The following is a 23,845-nucleotide window of genomic DNA, read 5'->3' on the forward strand; positions in this document are numbered from 1 at the left end:
CTTGAGGTCCCTCGCTCTTCCCCTCATGGAAGGGTCCAGGACAAGACCAGAGTTCACAAACCCCCCGTATGTCCCTGATCCTTGCGGACTTCTTTCCAGCTGTTGATGGGTCTTCCTCTTTCCTTCTGCCCCACGTTTCTTGAAATAGGAGTCCACTTCCTAGCCCACATCCTAAACTGTTGGTCATGTCTCAATCCAGCATAACCTATCTCTTATTAAAGTTTCTTAATGCTGAATCTATAGGTCTATTTTCACTCCTCACTAGTTTACTAGTTACTTCCAGTATCTCCTTTGTTCCTTCTCTGAGGCTGTCTTTGCCTAAAAAGGTCCTCCCTCCCTCCTTCACCTGGCAGACATCTCACCTCTTAAGACCTGTTCTCCTATCCCCACTTGGGTGAGATCTTCCTAGTCTTTCCAGGCAGAGTCAGCTGCTCCCTCTGTGGGTTTGGTTTATATCTAGACAATAGCATTTTGCTATTTTTCACCTGGTTTATCAGTTGACATTCCATCCATCCCACTATGTGCTGAACTGTTTGAGTGGAGAGAGAATTTTTTTTAACCTTTGTACACCTAGCACCTGGTGCTGAGCCTGGTATAGAATAGATGTGCAACCAGTGTTGACTAGTTGATGGACAAACTGCCGTGTATGGTTTGTGTATATAGGTAATAGTTATGGTAAGCAAGCACATGTCTAGTTAGCTGGGAAATGAGGCTGGGGTCATGCTCTCTCCTCTTCCATGCTGAAAAAATCATTTTTGGTAGTATTTTTCTAGATGCCCGGGGCCTAAATGTGCATTTGGTACTCTAATTTCTTATATTTTAAATATTATACTATAATAATATAGTATAATTTTTAATGAAACTTGTTTAGCAACTCTAAGACTTAAGTGCTGTCATAGAAATATAATATGTACACTGATAAACCAAGGGAAATTTCTCCTTTTTATCTAGAAATTATTACTGTTTCCCTGAAGCAATCAAATAGGACATTGTTTAATAGCAAATTTTCCAAAAGAAAATGAGAGCTAGATTTGGAAATTAAAAATTACAATGATTGAAGCCCTTTACCATTTTTTCTTCACTGGTCCTAGGAAGTGTGTTTATCTGGTTCCAGGACATTATTATTTAAAAAATCTCTTCTGGTAAAGTATTTTTCTATTGCTGGCAATTTTAAAACCCTGAGCCGTTAACCAGAAGGAATGTTACAGAGAGGACTAAAGCATGGAATGGATACTTGAAGACCCCTCTGGGAATCAGTTTTAATGACGGGGTAAAGCTGTACCATAAAGAGATACTGGTTTGGATTATGAGTTTTCAAAATTAACACAAACACACACACAGATAACTAGAACCACTTAACAGACCTGCCGTATTTAATACTGTAAAATGCTTTATTTCCTGTCTTCCATCTTTTTTTTTTCTCATTTACTGCTTACCACTTTGTTTTGGCCCTACTTGATGGGACCTTTTCTATCTTTAGCTAAAAGACCATGGTTTCATCTCATACATGGAATCTATGCTTTTATTTGATTTCATGTTTTTTGCTTGGGGCCTAATTATTTTCTTTCTTCAGCGATGCATTTAATGAAACCTCAGATAACCTGATGGTCTTACATTTTTTTAGTATTATTTGGTTGGCTTAAAAATTGCAAAAAATAACTGGAGATACAGCTGATAATTTCATGAGACTCTTCTATTTACTGAACAAAACTACAGAGCCAGTCTTTTCAGCTATCCTCTGGCATTTACTAGAAGCCTCTCTCTCACCACACCTTTCAACAGAAACTAATTTATGTCTTCGCAATACCCCCAAGTGTGAAATTAGGCAAATCTAAAGTTTTTCTTCTTTGTTTACAAAACCTAAAACTTGCCAAGAGAAAGTTTTTCCAAAATTAAATTAAGCTCTTTGAGGTTGTAGAAGCCAAAATAAGGTGAAACTAATCTGAAGAAAACTCTTTGAACAGGCTCCAGGAATGTGGAGCTGCCACTAGTTTTTCTACTCTTGAAAAGACAAGTGTTAAAATAACTGAGTGCTAAGTAAATGAGCATCTCGTCATCGTTCAGCGATCCTGTGAGGTAGGTGCTGGTATTATCTCCATTTCCCAGATAGGGAAACCAGCTTACAGAGGTTCTGCACTTTTTCTAAGGGGGCTGCTGATGCGTTTGAATCCACACCTACATCCATACCCACAGTCGCCAGCTGCTGTGGTCAGCATTACAAAGGAAAACAGTTATGGCAGCAACACCTTCCCTCCTTTGCAGGACAAATTTATCTTCTTGAAGAAATATATTTAAGAGAATTCGAATTTTTCCCCCTCCCCCTAGAATTTTAATTTTGAAATAATATCTAAGTCCTGTAATAGTTGTTGGAAAATAAGTAAACAGGAATAGCAGCATGGGGAGTTCAAATAGCAGTTAATGCAAAAATCATTCGTATAACAAACTAGAATAGCTAATGGGGTCTCCCTCCGCCACCCCCCACCCGGCACATACATAACGGACTTACCTTCCTATCTCTGTTAGCCAGTTTGGTATGCATGACTGGGCAGCCAGGGGCATTTAGGGAGACAGAAAATGGAGGTTAATCTTGATGGAACTTGAGCCTCTGAAGGGGCTAGGTTTGTGGTTCCAATTTAGCAGAGGATAGTCCATGTGAGGAATTACAGTTCCTGGGATGAGTCTGTGTCCTGCACCACCAGTTACCAAAAAGTCATTTCTTTTGTTTGAGTCTATTCAGTCTGCAACTCAGCGGTACAATTATGTATGTTTGAAAGTTATTTCTGACACTGAGGGCTGCTAGACGCTAGAATGGGTCTTTGAGAGAAACTGTGGAACGTCTTATCATAGAATGGCAATTCTCAAGACTCTTACTAGTAATAAAGTAGCATCATTTGAGAAAGTGTTCAGTTTTCTTTTATAGATTAGTGTTGCTTTAACTGGAAAGTGTTACAGTTTCTGGAAATATCATCTGAGGTGGGAAGAGATTGGGGACTGGTTTGCTGGAGAGAGGGAGACCTGTTTGTGGGTCTGAGATGGTTTCCGCTGATCAGCCATTTTGGGCAGTGATTTCTAACCCTATGTGCCTATAACTTCTTGTCCCGCACCTCCCCCAACAGTGTTAGTATGGTGTTAAGTAATGAAAGGAAGGATGGAAAACTAGAATAAAACATGAGCAGTTCACGCAGTGTAGAAAAATAAATTATTTACTGAAGCACCATGCATATCTTCATTCGTTTGGCAAACTGTCGAAGTGCGAGGCACTATTTTTAAGAGACAATAGTTTGAAGAGACAAAATTTGGAGCTGGCCCAGTGGTGTAGTGGTTAAGTTCACATGCTTCGCTTTTGTGGCCCTGTGGGGTAGCCTGGAGTTCATGGGTTTGGATCCAGGGTGCAGACCTACACACTTCTTATCAAGCCATCCTGTGGCGGCATCCCACATACAAAATAGAGGAAGATTGGCTACAGATGTTAGCACAGGGCCAATCTTCCTCACCAACCAAAAAAAAAAAAAGAGAGAGAAAGACAAAATTGTTAGATTAAAGTTGAATCTCACTAAGTAACATAGACTAATAAGAGTTTAATTCTAGGCCCATCCAAGTTGATTTAATTCAGAGCTAGAAGCCATAGTGCATGTATGGACACATATGCATGTGTGTTTATGTGTCTGCACACAGGATATGACCTACTATCAGTTTGAAATCAAGTTTATGAGTTAGGACCAGCATTCTTGAAAAATGAAATCAAATAGATTAAAAAATGCTAGCATACATGAAGCACAGTAATGGGTTACAATGTAAAGTGCTTTTCTTGCTCTAAACTTATGGCCAATGCAATCGAAAGCTGTAATATTGGCCTATAAAATTCCTTCTCTAGAAACAGAAAAGTGAGTCAAACAGAAATAAAATCTTAAGTTATCCTAAAGAGAAAGTTTGAAGAAAGATTCCATTTTGAATGATATCTGTGAGGGTATTAAAATAAACTATGGCGAGTAAATAGTAATAATTTTATTAATAACTCCAGCTTTAATGATATTCAAGAGTCACAAATTATGTCTTCATAATTTCAGCCATCGTTGTTCTGGATTATGTATGGGAAGGTACGCATTTGAAAGGCTGTGGATCCCAGAAATCAGAGGGCTCTGGCTGAATATGTAGACGGAGCCTTTTAGGTTCCAATCCCAGCTGGGCCCTTTACAAATGAGGTGACTGTCAGCAGCTGGCTGGCGGGGCGAGGCGGGGTAGGAAGGAAGGGTGCTTACATTTGCCTGGCACCCATTCGACAAAGTAGGAATAATAAAAAAGCTACTGATCAGAATTGTCTGAGTTAGTGATTGCGAAGTATGTATATTTAGCGCACACTCTGCTCTCACAAACTGGTGGCAGTTCCTGTTATTTGCTCAGGGGCTAGAACCAAAGGATGGAAATATATTTAGTGCTTCTAAAAATCAACTCAAGTGTCAACACACTTAAGGAAACCCAGGTTACCTCTGACTTGGTAAAAGCATTATAAAGGAAATAATGAATTCACTAGAGTTCTTGAGAGTCATTCAGGTTTTAAGAAGCTGCGTCTTTGATTTTGAAAAACAGAAAAAAGTCTCAGAACCTCCTTGGACTAGGCTTTATTTATTCTACCTATTTCTAGTCAGAGCAAATACTCCTAGAATGACCCTCCACTGTTTCCTGAGTTTGAGCTGATCCTATTTGGCCGTTGCAGATGGAGGGAAGCAGATGTTTGAAGACAGATGGGACGGGGGAAGGTGGGCACCAGCGGTGCTGCTGTCACACTCTATAGGAGCAGCAGGGTCTATTCTCTGAGATATTGACTCTCTTTTGAAGATGAGGAAATACAAGTTGAGAGAAGTTCAGTAACTCACTGAAGGTCTCAGGGCTTGGTGAGAGGAGGAGAGAAATTAAATTTAAGTCTTTGTGTCTCCACCACCAGTGTCCTTTTTCCCTATAAATTTACCACCCTATAAATGGACTCCTTGTAGCATCTTGACTCTGAATATACAAACTATTCCAAGTTCTTGGACTTTTGAAAAAAGCATCCTTTGAGGCTGCGGTGGATTGCATACTGAATTGGCAATAGTGCCTGAGCCATTTTCAGCATTCCATGTCCATTATTTCACTAGTCCAGACAGAATCCAGACCTTTCAGAAGAGAAGCAAGTTTTATATTAATTATACTACCCCTTTTAATCCACAACAGTATATACAAAAAAATAATTAGAAGGTGTAGTTATAATTTACCAAGTACGTGAAGCATAATTAAGGGGAAGGAATTAACATTTCTTTTGACGGCATTCCAGAATCACACTTACACATACAATCAGTTTGAAGAAAACTCAATCTACAAAAGTCTGCATTTAAAAATCTATTAACAGACTACTGATTATATGCAAAAAATAAAAAAGATAACAAAAAGATTCACCATTATGCTTCCCGTAACAATTAAAATAGAATCAAATCCCATAATTTCTGCTCAGAATGTAACTTGCCAGAAACGTATGGAAAGTAATGCACATTCACATGTGCTTAGCAGTCCTTTGCTGAAACACTGTGACATTTGACATCTTCCCCCTGCATCTCTTGTTTTCTCAGAAGGGCTAACTTTTGAACTTTTCTTTCCATCTTTATGGTGGCTGAAGAAGATGGTGATGTTTTCTTTGCTTCTTCTCCACTGTGGCACCCCCAACCTCGCCCTCCTTTGTCAAGGAATTTGCAGTGGTCCCATAATGTCCAAAGATGAATCTCTCTAGCTCATTGAACTTGCATTCCTGCAGTTTTTCTCTGCCAGCTAGTTGCCGTTGTAGACTATGGTGTGATTTTTCTCTACAAGGTGTTAATATCTGGTGACAATCATTGTTTAATTCGCAAGATAAATTTGCAAGATAAATATAGACAGTGGTTAAAAGGAGGCCTGTGGCATCGAACAGACCCAGATTCAAATCATAGCTTGGCCTGTTACCAACTATGTGATTTTTACAAGTAGCTTGACTTCTGGGTAGAAGGAGGACGCTAAGGTCTGCCTCACAGGGTGGTTGTGAGGATTAGATGAGGCAATGTTGGTAAAAGGCTCGGCACTCAGGAAGTTCTCAGTTTGTGGCAGTTATTGTCCTAAGAGCATTTGCATTTTAATGTCAGGAGATGACAATGTCCTTACCCAAAGGAACCAGTGGTTTAGGATGGGATTCCAGGCATGGAAACAAGCAGATGTCTTGGAGCAGGTGGTACTCCCATCTCACCATGTAGGTAACTGCCTGGTCCTCCTATACATGCTGTTTATGTCCCCCCAAGAGAGGAGATCTTTTGGGAAGAACCATCTGTCACATGGACTTCGTTGATAGTAGATGTAGGACCTCAGTGACAGATGATGTAGTGCTTTCCAAGACTTTATGTGGAGTGAATCAAATGCACCCAAAGGATTCAGTCATTTCAATTTGCCATAGAACAGTGCTACCCCAAGTGTGGTTCCCAGACTGGCAGCATCAGCTCCACCTGGGAGCTTGTTAGAAAGGCAAATTCTTTCCCACATCCCTGACCTACTGAACCAGAATCTCTGGGAGTGGCTCCAGACCTCTGCATTTTACCAAAGCCCTCCAGGTGCTTCTGATGCACCCCAGCATTTGAGAAGCACTGTTATAGACCATCCACACAGTCTGTAAGCTGTGGGAATCCAGAAACACTCATTCCACGTCTTTGGGGGGCATCCTAACTGGCTGTAGAGAATGCACATGGCTGTGCATTTCCACACTTCTCACTCTGATATTCCAAGGACACACACAGCCTTAGAGAGGACCCTGCACACCTTGGCTCTTTCACTAGCAACATGACATTAACAATGACATCAACTTCATTCTTATTTCATTAGATAGACTCCCATTTCTTCTTCCCATTGTTTCATTCTTTTTGATGCTTCAAGCTAGTTGTGTACTTTAGGATTGTTCCTTTGTGTGTAAATTACTAAGATTAATAAGAACTACCTTTCTAACTCAGATTCAGTTGGCATAAATCTTTTTAGAACTCTGTTTCAGCCAATAATAATTTTGTTCCATCTTGCCAGGTTTTGGAAATATCTAAGGCGTTTTTCTATTTATATCCCCATTTTCACCAAGTAGATGTTTGTATTCTATAGATATTTACAAACCAGTGTACAAAATTTGCAAGGTAAAATTATGTTGCCTCTTTTTTTTAGGAAAAAAAAGTCTATTCAAAATGTACTAGGGTCATGATTATGTGCTTTATGATTCTGTTAAAGTGAGGTGAGTACTTTCCAGCTATGGTGGCTATTCTGCAAGAGCAAGCCATTCGGTCAAATTAAATGACTTCCAATCACAGGAGGGAATCCCAGATGCAGGGTGTTGAATGGAGACCCTCAACACTGATATATCCATATCCTAAATCCCAGAGCCTGTAAATTATGACCTTATATGGAAAAAAAGGCTTTGCACATGTAATTAAGTTAAGGGTCTCAAGGTGAGATCATCCTGGATAAATCCAGTGACAAGTCCTTAAAACAGAAGAGAAGGGGGAAACAGACACAGAGACACAGAGGATAACGCCATGTGAAGACAGGGGCAGAGATGGGAGTGATGCATCTACAAGCCAAGGGACACAGAGGATTGCCAGCAAGCACCAGAAGCGAAGAGAAAGGCATGGAACCCATCATCTCTCAGAGCCTCCAGAAGGAACCAGCCCTGCCAGTGCCTTGACTTGGACCTTCTGGCCTCCAGAACTGTGAAAGAATAAATTTCTATTGTTTTAAGCTACCAAGTTTGTGGTAATTGGTTATGGCAGATCTAGGAAACTAAGCTCATTACACCAGCTCATTATAATACTTTTTACTAGTTGCAACTATCAACATTTACAAAATGTGGGTTTGGGAAACTTTCTTGAGGAAATAAGTTAACAAAGGCTTAACAACAGGTTGCTGAGTTTCTCTTCCTACACCATGGGTCATAAACCCTTAAGCAAACAAAGCTTATCAAAGGACGTTAACACAGTTTTCAGAAACTGGAGATACATCTATTAGCATTTTATTCATTGGACAAGAAAGCATATGGACAAGGCAACATCAATGTGTGTAAGCTGTTTAGTCTTTTAGAAAACTTTGAGAGTCACGAAGGGAAAGCAGAGCTATTTTACCACCTGTAGGTGAATGGCTTAGAGACTAAAGACAGAGGGTGGAGAAATCTCAAGCGTGAGGACACTGCCTGGCACATAGCGGTTGCACAGTAAATATTGGTTCAATATATTTGTTGATTAAGTGGATATGATAGAAACTGACGGAGACCCTGTGCAAGAGTGAGGGACCCAGAAAGCATTTTATTTGTATTTGTGTTGCATTTGTTTTTAAAATCTCTTCCTTTTCTAAGCTAATACATTTTTTAGGGGAGAAATTTTTCAAGTGGAGAAGCTATGGAAAAATAAAACCTTACAGTGCAGTAACTCATGAGATCTAGGATAAGTTTTTGACCAAACCACTTTGGTTTATCTCTATTTCTAGATATGACATTTGCTTTTTTAATTTATGATTGACCTGAAAGCTTTTTTTAAAAAAATGCTTGTTAAAAACTTCAAAACAAGATTGTAAGACTGTCTTTTAAAGCAAATAGCTAGGAAGGATCAGAGAACCCAGTTTCTTTAAATTCAATGGTCTGCTTTTCTCTTCAAAATTTTCAGAGATTGCCTGGCTTGCTGAAAGCACAGGTTTCTTAAAAATCATTTCAAATATAGTCATAAAGCCTTATTCTAAATTTGTAGGATAGAAAATGGTTTTCCTTTGCTTTCTATTTTATCTCTTAGCTTTAAACATTTACTTTAAAATCAATAAGAAAATTTGAATACTGTAAGAGAAAAATGAGCAATGGACAGAACAGGAAACTTGTGATAAATGAATAAATTTTAAAAACAAAGAGAGAGAATGTAAAAAAACACAAAGAGCCAGAAAGCAAATGAAAGACTGTTCTATGTCTTTAGCAATCAAGGAATTGCAAATTAAGATCATAAGTTAGCAGGTTTTGCATATCAATTTGGAAAGAAACAGTTTGAGGAAGCTGGAACTCATACCCTGTTATCGTGAATATAGTTGTTTCAACCTTTCCAAGAGTAGTTAGGCAAAATGAACTAAAAGGCTTAAAAATATATTTCCCTTTGACCTATTAATTTCACTTCTGAGAAGATATCTTAATGAAATAATGAAGTATACATGAATATTTAGCCATAAAGATAATTAAAGGAAGTGCTATTTAAGGTAGCAAAGTATTGGACATCATTTAAGTGACAAAGAAGAACAAAATAAAGTTATGGCACTTAATCCAATATGATAGTATTTGGCCAGTAAAAATAGTTTCCACAAGTTTATTTATTGACGTGGAAGGATGCTGATGATGTATTAAGGGAAAAAAAAGCAAATTAAAAAATAATTGTTACAATATTGTGTAAAAACACGTACATATTTTGGAGAAAAGGAGAGACTGAGGGAGGGAAATGACATAGCCACGGGTGGGCTTTTAGTGGTTGGTTGTGGGTGAGTAGATTGTGGCTGCTTTTAAATATTTTTCTTACTTGTTCACGGTCTCTGACTTTCCTATGGTGAACATGCAAGCTTTTATATTAAAGTGTGTGTGCTTTATTTAAAATATAAAGATATATAGTTTTGATTTAAAGTGTCTCTGGAAAAGCCAATAGAATCATGAACAAAAGGTGTGAATAGGCAGTTTATATACGGAGACTCCTGGTGGGCTATTCCAGATGTGGAGGTGTTGAACTCATGAGAGGTAGAAGAAATGCAAATATGTCATTAGGATACCATTTTGTACTCATAGGATTGGCCAAAAAAGTAGAAATTTGATGAGAAGCAGAGGAAATGGAATTCTGGTTGGAGTTTGCACTGACATGACCCACTCTAGAGAGTGAGTCTGGAGGGTCATTTTGAAGAGCACCTCTAAGGAGATTTTTCTGTGATTAACTATCAATCTAGGTCCCAGTAATCAGGAGATATTTTAAAAAACAAAATCAAACTCACTATTTTATTATGGATTGTTATGAACCTGTTATTTTTATGGCCTTTGTTTTATTATTATTTATATCGTGGATAGGAAAAGCAAATAGAGTACTACTTTCCTCAACCTAATTCATACAAACAAAATGAATTGTTTTAATAAGAGAAAGTAATTAAAATCTTGCTAAAGGATCATGTGAACTTAGATTTTGTGATAAATGAGGAGGAAATGGCTAAAAATTATCAGATATGTGAACTTTAGGAAAGCAGACTTTGAAATTTTACAGCGTTAACATAGAGAACTTGTTAAAGCCTGGAGAAGCCACCAGCCCTGGAGTGAGGCGGCACCTCAACAGAACAGAGCGGGAAGCGACCAATGGGCCAGAAACAACATGCCGGATTTTGTAGACAATGAGCACTTTATACATCTCGGAAGTCAGTCATGATATCTAGCTCCTATCCTGACTCAGAAAGAAAAATATTCAGAAAGGTTTTATAAACAAAAAGACCTCCAGTATCGTTGGAATTGAACCTTTCTCTGACCCCCATTGTAGGGCTGGAGTGTGATGGCACAGAGATGTGCAGGGCCTAATTGTGAAGGATGTGATAGGTCATGGTGTAAGTTTTAGCCTTATAAAAATAATAAAAAACTCATGATCAGAGTTTAATTTTAGAAAAATAATTATGGACTCTTGGAGAGAAAGAATATGTGATTAAGTGATCCATTTGTGAGTGAACCAGGCCCAAAGAAAAGCAGACAGACTTTTCCATGATGCCCACCAAGCAGGACACGACCAATGTTTATGTAGTACACAAGGAACAGAATTAAGGTAGGATAGGATATTATATGTAAGGAGGCCAAGAGTAGGGGAAAACAATCCAGGTGATAAGCATAAGCTAAAAACCTCAGGAAGTACAGTAGCCCCCCGTGCCCCCCACTCCTTGGGGGATATGTTCCAAGACACCCAGTGGATGCCTGAAACCAGAGATAGTACCAAACCCTATATGTACTTTGTTTTTTCCTATACGTACATACCTAGGATAAAGTTTAATTTATAAATTAGGCACAGTAAGAGATTAACAACAACAAGAAATAATAAACAGAACAGGGGCCAGCCCAGTGGCTTAGTGGTTGAGTTCGCATGCTCTGCTTCGGCAGCCCAGGGTTTTGCTGGTCAGATCCTGGGCACAGATATGGCACCGCTCATCAGGCCATGCTGAGGTGGCGTCCCACGTAGCACAACCAGAAGGACCTACAACTAAGAATGTACAACTATGTACTGGGGGGCTTTGGGGAGAAGAAGAAGGGAAAAAAAAGAAGATTGGCAACAGATGTTAGCTCAGGTGCCAATCTTTAGAAAAAGTAAACAGAACAATTATAAGAATATACTGTAATAAAGGTTATGTGAATATGGTCTTTCTCTCTCCCAAAATTTCTTATTGTACTGTGGTCACCCCTCTACTTCTTGTGACGATGTGATATGATACAATGCCTACATCGTGAGATGAAGTAATGGACGTAGGTATTGTGACGTAGCGTTGTTTTTGGACCTTGGTTGGCCGTGGGTAACTGAAACTGTGGAAAGCGAAACTGTAGATAAGGGGCAACTACTGTAGTGAGGATTAAGATTAGGAATATCATGTCCAGACCTGAAGACCTACTAAGGCAGTGATAGTGGAGACAGTGAGTAATAAGGATTTTTATCACAAGGTTGTTTGTGGTACCTGAGAGCTAGAGACCACCAAAGGGTCCATCTCTGGGGAGGATAAGTAAATTGTGGTCAATGGTCACCATGGAATTCTGTGCAGTTGCAGTTAGAAATAGGCGTGCCATCAACATTGTGGTTAGATCCAAAAAGGTCCATAGCTAGGGTTGCTGGGTAAAATATAGGGTGCCCGATTAAATTTGAATTTCTGATAAACAACAAATACTTTTTTTAGCATAAATATGTCCCAAATATTTGTTAAATCTGGCAACCCTAGCCATAGAACAACACAGTTTGTGAAAGCTAAGTACATGGACAAATCAACCCAACTATTTCATAAGAATACATAGCAAACATATTGATAGCTACCATGTTTGTGGGGGAGGATAATGGAGATAAAACAGAGTAAATAAACATGACATAAATAAAGAAATAAAAGAAGAGAGGGCCTTCAATGGAGAGGGTGTGATTAACTCAACTCTGTCCCTGAGTCCAAAAAGATGTAGAAGAAATGTGGATTCCTGCACTCTCCTGGAATTTCTTCCCTGAAGTCCCGATGACACTGCTTGGCTCATAAACAGAGTATTGTTCGACAAAAACAATCCCTATGGAATATTCTGGCACTTCCAGCAAAACTGAGGGGCAGGAAAATGAGTAGGAGAGGGAGGGGGTTGGTGACAAGGGACACAGGAGGAGAACAAATTAATAATTTTATAAACCTAGTAAAAAATAAAGCTAAAGAACAAATCAGGAACATTCTTTCATCTAGACTTAGTGTTTTAACAGAGGAACATGCTTACATTCTTATAGAGTACATATTAGTCAAAGAGTATCAGCAAGCACAAATCCTTAACGTTGCCATAGACACGGCCAAAGAAGAGGTGAAGGTTCAGTTTCCCCATCGGAAAATGATAGTTCAATACATGTCACAGAGTAGCTCTTACTGTTTCAAAAACTTTTTCTTTTTTAATGTTACAGCTGATTACAAGGAGAGCTTTAATACAATTGGAAACATTGAAGAGATTGCATATAATGCTGTTTCCTTCACCTGGGACGTGAACGAAGAGGCGAAGGTGAGTGAGAGAGTAGCACTGATTCATTGTTCACGCCTTTTAAACAACATGTCCTTTCTCTGCAGATGATTCTTTCATCAAAGCCTCTATAGGTGGGGACAGATCTGTTAACTTGAGCCAGAAAGAAAGGAAATGAACCTATTATCTTTCTCTAGAAGTCACACACATTCAATTATGTGCAGCTAAATTGCCTTTTGGGGGTAAAGGAGAGAAGGGAGTGTACCTGTTCCTCTGTGGCCTCCTGCAGGATGGGCCAAGCCAAGCCACGTGTCCCTCCCAAGTCCCCCAGGCTGCCAGCTCACACTCGGGGCTGGCAAGGCTGGGCCAGAGACCTGTTCTCCCTGCACTGCAGGTTCCCCCAAACCCCTCTCTAACTGCTGCCTTCTTCAGAGGCAGGAAGGTGCTCAGAGCTAATGTCTTCAGAGGTAAGCGACTGGGCATACCTCCTGACCCCTGACTCCTTCCGCACCTAATGGAGGGAGGGTGCAGGAAGCAGGGCTGCAGGTCTCTGAACTTCACTCCCTGAGGTGTAGCCACTGCTGTGACCTTGAGCTATTTCTTTCCTGTTGACTGTTAAGCTTTCTCTGTTTCTCTCTGGTGCCAGTATGGTTAAGAAGGGCAATGGTAAAATCTCCGGCAAGGTGTGTGCTGGGGTAGACGTCCACTGTTGCACTGGGTTGGGTGAAAAATTAAGACTTGGCTCATGCTCAGATTTGCTTTCCAGCCAAGAGTCTCTGAGTTTATGAAAACTCCAAACTTTTCTGCTATGCCCACTCTTCCTTCTGTGTTCCGTACCTTCTGATTCCTGAACCTTATTTTGCACTAATGCAAAGGTTCCAGATGAAACATAAGCTTGTTTTCTGCTTCAGTTATGTACCATCTAGAGGATGTTAGAAGACTCTGTCTTCAAACTAATGAAAAGGTCAGTGTAAACACCTCCCTTCAATGCTTTATTGTCTGCGAGCAGGGGGAAGGCTAGGTGAGAAAGGAAACTGGATGGGAATTGTGGGCATAACTTATAGAAGAAGATGAATTGCTCAGTGTCTCATTTCACTCATGTATAAAACAATGTAAATGAAACTGGCTTTAGGCCCAAGAAAGGTGACCTAAGTGGGCAAGCAGAGACAGAGTGCCAGAGGAGCCTGGAGAATGTTCCAGTGGCTCAGTGCATCTGAGGGAAGGAAGGAGGGCTTGCAATGCGTTGGGAAGTCAGGTCCCACACAGAGCTGTCGGGAAAGTTTGTCTTCTAGGGTCCACCCGGCCTCCATTTAAAGTTCCTAGCCCAAGCCTTGTGTTTTCTTTTCATACCCTCTTCTGTCAGAGGCTGGAGTGCTGGGCTAAGTAATGGAAAGGCAGTCTGTGTAATAGCATGGAGGGGCCAGGGCTGAAATCCTTAGCAAGTCAACTGACCTCTCTGGGCCTAAGTTCCCTCACTCAAAACAAAACAAAACAAACTTTTCCAATTGTCTCTGCTCTACCAAACATGTGCTAGGGGTGGAACGTGAGAAGATCCAGTGCTTTCAGGGAGGGAGGTGGAGGAAGAAATAATCAGCCAGCAGTGTGAGGAGGGAGAGGCCGTTGGGAAGACAGTGGGATCCTATCCTGGGAGGCGCCTTGTCAATGAAAGCAAGCTATCAATGTGAGCTGTAATCCAGCCCTAATTCGCAGTATCCTGCAGTCCGTGCAAATGAGTGCTCCTGGGTGAAGGTGTTAACTGTTACGTGTCCATAAAGACCTTTTAAAGCAAATGCCTAAACAAGAAGGGGCAGCTTGAGTGATGGAGGTGGCTCTGTGGTCAACCAGTGAGGTAGTTAATTTGAGGTTGAGCTGACTTTTCTTTTAGCCCAGTTCAGAGACACCACTCGTTTCCCATGGGTAGGAGCTCAGTTTTCTTGTTTAAATGTGTGTGTGCGTGCATGTGTGTTGTTCCAGACTGACGAATCTAAGCTCCCATATGCTTTGACAAATGGCAGTGTTTGCTTGTTGCAGTAAAATCTGTTTGTTTCTTTAATATATATTTTTAGTGACTATTACTTGGTGGTTGCAATTGTATGCAGTCTGGGTTAATCAGTAAGTAATAAAAAATAGTTCCAAATAATTTTCCCTAAACTATTGGAAGGGCTTTTAAAGAAAAACCAGTGAAGTTAAACCCATTTCATTAGGGAGACTGAGAAGACTCTTTCTCAACCCACAGAAACTAAGGTATTTCTTGAAAATATTATTGATTTTGCAATAAGCAGCCTGAAAAAAACAAAATCGCGTGGTTGAGAAAAAGGTTTTCAACAAAGCAAGAAGTAGAAGCGTCCCTCTTGCAGTGGAGTTGTGTGCGATTTTCTTTTTATGGACTTCTTCTCAGGAACAGTTGCATTTGTCTTTGCGTTCCTGTTGGTGATATCCACACAGAAGTCCTTTGTAGGCTTCAGGGCCAGGACCCATGTGATGTTTTGGTTTATGTGGCCAGAGGACACAAATTTGTGACCTACAACCTTCATATGGTCCACAGAACATAGACGTGTATATGAATATCATGCATTTATATACTTATATTTCAAATTTTTAGATTTTTTGCCCACATTTAACAGTAAGGAGATTATGATTTTTTTAATCTAGTTTTCCAGATTTTTTTTTATGGCATTTTATTTTATTTTTATTTTTTATTTTTATTTATTTATTTCTTTTTTAAAGATTGGCACCTGAGCTAACATCTGTTGCCAATCTTTTCTTTTCCCCGAAGCCCCCCAGCACATAGTTGTATATTCTAGTTATAGGTCCTCCTGGTTGTGCTGTGTGGGACGCCACCTCAGCATGGCCTGATGAGCGGTGCCATATCTGCGCCCAGGATCCGAACTGGCGAAACCCTGGGCCACCGAAGCTGAGTGCGCAAACTTAGCCCCTCGGCCATGGGGCCAGCCTCTCCAGATTCTTTTAGACAACTAAAGATTCTGGCAACCAGGAGCCTGAGTGTTTACGAGGCTGTGAGTGGCTCTTGTGAGGACTGGCTGTTCTCTTTAATGCTTTCTCTAGCCTTCTCCCTTCTGGAACTTTCCCTGCTTGGTCCTGGTGAACATTTGAGTTTTCACGCCCCAATCATGCCCCCTCAGACAACTGAATATACAGTTTACATCTTTATTGGCTTTCAGTGTTGGGGAAAGTAGTGACACAATGGAGGTTGACACAGTATGGCTGAGAGGAATGGGGCCAGGAACCCTGCCAGTATTTGCTGGTTCCTTTGGTCAGTCCTTTGGCAGCAGGCCAGAGGTTGGCTTGTGTTGGCATGCTTAAGAAAGTTGCTGTGGCATCCTTTAGAACACCCACAATGGTGGTTAATCTTGATCTTTGAGGGTGTTTTAAAAAACATCAGAAACCACTTGGGTCCAAATATAAATACATATCAACGAGTTGGATAATATCACTTTAGGGTTAAACATGAGATTTCTTTTGCACAAGACTGACTTTGAAGAAGGCAATGTAGAAGAGAGCCACGGCAGCATTGTTTGAGAAAACCATATGTCTTCCCAAGATGACTCTGTTAAAGGATAACTTACTTGGATATTTAGTTTTGGTGCATTTATTAACAAAAAAAAAAAACCAGGCTAGTATTTGGTGGTCTTACCACATATGTATAATCAAGACCTGATGATAAGGTTCATAGATTTTTCCAGAGCACATTCCTGCTTTTTTCTTTTGCTGTTGACCCACATTTTATTTCTACCTCTGCTGTAGCACGAACACAAGAAAGGAAAGGACGTGGAACTCTAATTGTTTAGTTTAATTTAATTATAGGGAAAAGTTTGGCTAGGGAAAGTGTTAAAACTATTAGTTAAAATAGGTTTGGGGATTAGCTCTAGATTTCCAGTCTCAATTGCAACATGATTCTGGCAGGACTATTACAGAGTTCTTCCACCCAGAACTGGTTTTGCTGGTTGTGCCACAGTGTCTCTCTGCACAATGACACGAGCACCAGAAATAGTCTCCAACAGGACGTTCTTTCCCCCTCAGGGTCTGTGTGGTCTGGAAGCTCATATAATGTAAACAGTTGCCCCTAGGTCCCTGGGAGTGACTCAGGTGACATCTCGGTGGATGAGGTTCTGAGCGTCCACGCTGTCACAGCTTGGAAGTTGATGGGGGGTGGGGCACAGCGTGCTACAGAAGAACAAGCACTGAAATGGGGTTCAGGCAACCAGATAGTCCTAGCACCGGAACAGCTGGCTTTGTGACTTCTGCCTTCTCAGCTTTAGTTTCCTAAAGCTGGAAAATGGCAGGAAGGGGAGCAGGAAGGGGTTGACAGCATGTTAAGGTCCCACCCGTGTGATTCTGACCGGAGGACTGCTGTGCCACATTCTTCCACATGACTCCCGTTTACAAGGCCATTTCAATTTTTCTTCCTCCCCTTAGCCAAACACAGGTATCTACCAAATAGATTTGTTGCTCACTAATCCCCAAGATGAGGAGTTCCCACGCGAGAACCTACTGAGTTATTGAAGAGTGGCAAGCTCGGATTCCTGGCACTGAGTTCCCTTTCTCTAGGCGATGACATCACCCCCGGAGCAGGAACGCAGCAAACCCTAATTACAGGCTTCTCTTTCTTCCAGATTTCTAAGGAGATTTTTGATATAAGGGCTCCTTATATTTGTCCAGTGCTGTTTTCTCTGTTCACCATGATTTCAAGATTAAACCAGCCTCACTGTGCTACAAAGGCCTCTCTCATGGGACCGCAGAGAATTACTTGAGCATTAAGATGCTACTTAGTGTTTTGAGGAACAAGTTGCCTTTTTGTGTCTTTTCACTGGAACACCATGCCAATTTCCCCCTATTTCTGTGCTTCACTCCTCTCAGGGGTTATAAACTATGTAAGATGAAGGAGGTTCTTTCTGTGAACACTTTTTTAAAAGAAAATACGACATCTTTTTTATTGACGTAAAATACACATAATGTAAAATTTGCTATCTTAACCATGTGAATGTCATTAAGTACATTAAGGTCATTAAGTACATTTTAAGTGTATTAAATACATTAATCTTGTTGTGCAACCTCACCACAATCCATCTTCAGAACTCTTTTCATCTTATAAAACTAAAACTCTATACCCGTTAATCAAAAACTTCCCGTGACCCCCTCCTTCGAGCCCCTGGCAAACGCCATTGTACTTTCTGTCTCTAGGAATTTGACCATTCTAGGTACCTCATATAAGTGACGTGACACAAGCTATGTCTTTTTGTAACTAGCTGACTTCATGTAGCATAATGTCTTGAAGGTTCATCCATGTTGTAGCATAAGTCTGTATCTCCTTCCTTTTTAAGGATGAATGATACTCCATTGTACGTATACCACATTTTGCTTATCCATTCATCCCTGGACAGATACTTGGGTTGCTTCCATGCTATTGTGAATAATGATGCTGTGAAAATGTGTGTTCAGCTATGTCTTCAAGACCACACTCTTTTGGGTACATACCCAGAAGTGGAATTGCTGGATCATGTGGTAACACTATTTTAATTTCTTTTTAGGAACTGCCATACTGATTTCCACAGCAACTCTAGCATTTTATGTTCCTACCACAGTGCACAAGGGTCCATGAACTCTTTTTTAATTCCTCTGCAGCCAAGCCTTTTGGAATGATCTTGAATCAGTGAAAATGTTCCTCTTCCCTCACTACCAGCCCTGCTAAATAATCAAGCAAATGAATAAATCCACTACCAATCCCTGTCTCTATCATTTAAAAAATCTCCGTTATAATTCAGTAATATGAAAGCATGTCTCCCTGAGTTGCTCTTTGCTGCCTTCTAGCCCGGCCCCTCTGCTCGCAGAAGTAGTGATCACCCTCTGAGGATGCCTGCCCTGCTCCTCCGTCCACCTTCTGTGTTGAGTTGCAGGAGGGGCTTTGGAGGGGCCGCTAGTCCAGCTCTCTGCTTTGCAAGATCAGTGGTGAAAGTTCTTCCTGCCTTTTGGGGTTTGGGAGGAACTTTCAGACAAAAGGTTGTTGCAATTTTAGAGAGGGCCAAGGACATAGATAAGGCATATATTTTCATCCCTATTAACAAATTTTTGTGGTGGGATTGGGGTTGAGAGCTGGTTGGGGTGGGGTGGGCAGCACAGAGGCTGCCAGATGCCATAGATCATTTTCCTGTGCATCTCAGATTCTAATTCCACTAAAGGTCAACTTTCTACATAGCAGGCACTGCAAGATTAGGCAAGTGGAAAAGGTGGACTTTGAACCCACGTCCCTCTGAGTCCAGAGTCCTTGCTCTTAACCATCCCGAGAGGGAAATCTGCATTTTTTTTTTAAAAGGCCAAAGCATGCTGTGATTTTCCTTCTCAAAGAAATTATAGGATACAACCTATGTGGGTCCAGAAGGAAGAAAACAGATGATCAGCCCCATTTCCTTGAGCAAAGCAGTTCAATCAGTCATCCTGCTTTTTCCCTTTTCTCCCCCTTTCCACCAACAAAGCTCAGTGGCCCAACACTTCCAGCACATAGGTCTATCCTATGCTTGTCCATGTTGCCTTGGTGCATTTCCTGTTGATATCATACATCTTATTGACCAGAATGGATATGGCAGTGAGGACTGTTTGGATTTCTTGCCCTCTTCAACTGAGTGTGTGTGTGTGTGTATTATAGCCTAACATTAGTGATCTCATTTGCATAATTACTACCTCACTCTGTATTAATTGAAGATCAGTGCATGCTTTCTAATATTTCAACCTTGAGACATATCAATGTTTTCTTCTCCATATCTTTACAAATTTATTCTCCATTTTACCCATTTCTCACTACCTCCTTTCCCTGATATTCTTTATTTCATTTTCACACTCATTTACATTATTTCCTTTCACTTTTCTTTTTTGCCTTTTCTATTGTTGTTATGAATGGTGAAGACTATTCTTTACTCTTTTTTGCAATATCATTCAGGAAGCACAGCATAAAAAAGATCCAAAGCAGGAATGAGGATTATTATCAGAGAAAATGAAGGTTGTAGAAGATACACAATGGTATCTGCTTTATGTTTGCCATTTAAGAGATCCCGTAAACAAAACCCCACATTTACCAAGCTGGTAAATTGAAAGGGAATATTTACACATAAGGAATAGTCATTTTATAGACAGATTCTTCGAACTTTGGGTCCCTTAGGATGTTTTAAATGACTTGGATTTACAAAAGAGGTTTCCATGTGAATTTTGAAACTGTGAGAAAACCTAAAGTGTGGGGGCATGCTGATATTTCCTCTGGGCCCTATCTCCCTTAATATTTTTGCCTTACTTATTGCCTTTGTGTCTGAGTTTTCTTTAATGCCAAAGAATATCACATAAGAACTGAGACCCACTCTGAGGTTGGAAACATGGATGTGCTAAGATAAGTCAACTGGCTGAGCAGGAAAATAAAAAAGAAAGTTGAGAGTAAAAAGTTCCCTCTTTTTTGTAAAATCCATCCTTATAGATTTTTGTAAATCCATCCTTAAGGAAGAAAATGAGGTGGATGTAGTGCCCCAGCACTGTCCTAGACATAGGGCATTTGATGTGGCCCATGTAATGACTTGCTTCATCTTGTGAGATACAACTAAAGCTATCCTGTATGGTGACTTACTTTTTCCATATAAAATCTAGATTTCTTTCTGTTTTCACTGTATAGGTCAACCCTTTCTCTTTCTAGTGCTGTCTTTTCAAGGTAAATGAGTAGTCAGCAAGCCAAGCCTAGCTTTTTGCTCCATCAGCTGCTAATGGATAGGAAAAACAACTTCTCTGTCCTCATATCTCAATTTTAGTAGCTTAAAGACAGGATGGTGGAAACGGCGGTGCTTTGATCATAGCCTGTGAAAAGGTAGTAAATTGGAGAAAATATAGATGTTCTAACTTCTTGTACATTGCAAATTGTTCAGTCTCTTTGGGTGGAAAATAAGGTTATTCTAATTGCAAGGCTGGTTTGAAATTCAGCACCAAATCATGGCGAATCCATAAAATTTTCCCAAATTTATTATTTCTCTCCCTCCCTTCTCTCCCAACATTTCTTTTTGGTCTAAGAGATTTAATCAGTTTTTGTTGGTCCCCCCGTGTGTCAAGCACGGTGCCTTAGAAAATTACAGCTTCGGTAGTCTTGATGAATCTTCAAGGAGATGTTTGTAAATGGACTGCGTTCTCTTTCTGCCAAACTCCAGTGCTGGACACCAGGGAGAAGAGGAGATATGTAAACATTGATTCTCAGAATGAAAAGAGAAACCAAAGGACTGGCCACAGGAGACCATACTCCTGAGTGCCGTGGGTTCATGACCTAGTTCGTCCCCCTGACTCCCACCTCCCGTCATCTGTCTGGGGAGTTTGCGTCCTGCTTGCAAGACGGTCTAGGACGAAATGGGGTTGATAGATATTACTGATTAAGAAAAAGTCACATCCCAATTTTTTGCCTCAATAGGGCCCAGTTTTAAACAGCTCATCGTGTGGAAGTTTAGAGAAGATTATAGGGCATCTAAAGGGTTGGGAGACTCCTGAGAGGGGTCTTGAAAGGTTGAGATACACACTGCGAAGCAGGGAAAATGGCGTTTTTATGTGTTTACTGGGGCGTGGTGTGGGTGAAGGCAGCTTTAAAAGGGAAGGGTAAACATTTGCTGGAGTCTTTGGTATTGCACTTAAACAAAGCCATGCCTTTGTTCCAGTTTATAAGGTAATGGATGGCAGGAAAGCTATAAAGCTGGAATTAATTCATATAGAAGAGGAGTAATCTCTGGAAGGCATCTCGCTGAGGATATCAAGGGCTTGATCTTTTGTTAGAATGTGGAGTATCCGTGGTTTCTGGCCTGAATTCTGCTTAGGGCTCTGTACCTTACATGCATGAACTGTCGTGTGTATGCAGAGAATTAGATTACAGACTCGGATTTCATAGACTGATGGTGTGTGTGTGTGTGCACCATGGCTAATATTTGTTCAGTGATTACCATATACCAGGCACTCTGCCAGGAGCTTTATATGTATTATGCAATATTCGTATTTTAAGTGGATATCATTTTCCATTTAAATAATGAAGACTTTGAAGCCCAGAGAGGTTAGCTAACTTACCTAAGGTTGTACAGCTAACGTATAGCAGGGCTGGAATTCCCCCCTGAGCTGTTTGAAGCATGTGCTCTTTCCACACTGTCTTTGTGTACTGGGGGGATCCAGTAGTAAGATATTCTACATTATCTCTGGCAAAGGGGCCGTCATTCCTTCGGAGCAGCTTGCCTGCTGCATCTCATACGTGAGGCCAGGCTGTGGGAACTCAGGGACCGATAGGCCAAGCAAAGGTCTGCCCTCGGAGAACACTGGGCTAGCTTGAGAACTGAGACGTGGCTGTAAATAACTGTAATATGAGGAAGAAAGTGACAAATACTCTAATGAAAATAGAGATAAAGTGCCAAGTGAGTTCTGGAGAGGGAGACACTTTTGTTTTTTATTTTAAATTTTTTCTAAACTTTTTATTTTAAAAAATTGAAAATAAAAAGTTGAAAGAATAATACAATTAATACCACACACCCTTCACCTAGATTGATTCATTGTTATTATTTTGTCAGATTTGCATTATCCTCTCTCTTTCACACACACACACCCTCACGTCTAAATACTTGAGCAGGTTGAGGGCCCCCCTTTCTGAGGGATCAGGGACGACATGAAGGAGGAGGTACTTTTGGGCTGTGACTTAAGGGTCAGGTGGAAATTAGACATGTGGAAGTCGGAAAGAAGAGCATGCCAGGTGGAATAACGGGCGCTCAGAGGTGCAGAGACTGGAAAGCACCAGAAGAGCAGGGAACTGTGGAGCTCAGGAGAGAAAAAGGGGGTGATGGAAGTCATGAGAAGCGATGAGACTGCTATGGAGAGAATTGAGGATGGGCAAAAGAGTGTCAAGGATGAGACTTTAGACCCACCCCATGGAGGGGATGTGGAGGAACAGGAACCAGAGGAAGAAGGGGTGGTCAGTAAGGAGAGTTCAGAAGGAAGTGGGGAGAGGAGAAGGAGTTGGCCAATGAAGTCAATGCTGTAGGCAGTGGTTTCTCACTGCCTGTTCCCCCACAAACAGCACCAGCATCAACTTGGGAAATTGTTAGAAATGCAAATGCTTGGACCTCTCACCTCCAACCTACTGAAGTGGAAGTTCTGGGGATGGGGCTCTGTAATCCATGTTTAACAAAACCTGCTGGGTGCGTACTAAATTTGAGAACCCCTGCTTATAAGGATGCTATGGAGAAGGCTGACCTTGAAGAAAACCATCTCAATAGAATAGTGAAGTCAAAAGTCAGATTAGAAATAGTCAGTGACACGGCCTATACGCTGCCAGTAATTTGTATGTGCACGTGTGTGTGAAAGCGGTGTTGAGAGACATACATTGCAGCATTGTTATGATGAAAAGACTAGAAACAACCTAATGTTAAAGAAATTGTTTCTCCACATTCATGGTTCTTTAAAAAAGAAAAAGAGAGAGCTATCTTCCAAATGTATTGTCAAGTGAAGAAAGCAAGACGCAGAGCTATGTGTTTACTATGCTGCCATGTGTATAAAAAGGAAAAAGATATGTATTTGCATAGCATACTTCTAGAAGGATGCACAAGAAACTGAAGGATCCTTAAGAAACTGTTGATTGGGGAACAGTGCTGGAGGGGGTGGGTTTCCACAGTTTACCCCTTTGAACTTTGTGCATATTTAGGTATTCCAAACTCAAAACAAGTTTTAAGTATTAAATATGAACAGAAAAGGTTTCAAATGACAACAAATGATCAGAAAGTTGAGTGAATCTTTCAGTCTATGCTTAAATTCCTCCTCTGACTGGGAGCTCATTATTTATAAAACAGTCCAACCCGTTGTTACGCAATGTCCTAATTCTTCCCTGTCCTGAGGTGCTGTTTTACAAGATCTGTTCAGGTGACAGAGTGGAATGGCAGAAATGGGCGATCTGAAGAGCAACGAAGATTCTGCCTGGGAGATTTCTCCCTTGCTCTCTCCCCCACGAAGCCTGAGACCGTGTTGTGCAGAGATAGGGTTTATGTTTCTACAAGGAATTCACCTTCATTAAATATCTGTTTGTTCAAATTAATGTGAATCATAACC

At 40.7% G+C, this 23,845-nt stretch overlaps 1 protein-coding gene across 4 annotated transcripts in view; it reads left to right on the forward strand.

Annotated features, from left to right (window-relative positions):
• Window positions 1-23,845, forward strand: part of GRHL2 (grainyhead like transcription factor 2) — a 159,287-nt gene that overhangs the window by 83,933 nt on the left and 51,509 nt on the right. For all 4 annotated transcript variants that reach the window (XM_014829530.3, XM_014829409.3, XM_014829468.3 and 1 more), the window contains exon 8: window positions 12,687-12,781. In XM_014829530.3, coding sequence (XP_014685016.1) covers window positions 12,687-12,781 — 95 coding nt within the window. The remainder of the gene's footprint in view (window positions 1-12,686; window positions 12,782-23,845) is intronic.

The sequence above is a fragment of the Equus asinus genome, chromosome 12, assembly GCF_041296235.1.
Source record: "Equus asinus isolate D_3611 breed Donkey chromosome 12, EquAss-T2T_v2, whole genome shotgun sequence".
Classification (NCBI taxonomy): domain Eukaryota; kingdom Metazoa; phylum Chordata; class Mammalia; order Perissodactyla; family Equidae; genus Equus; species Equus asinus.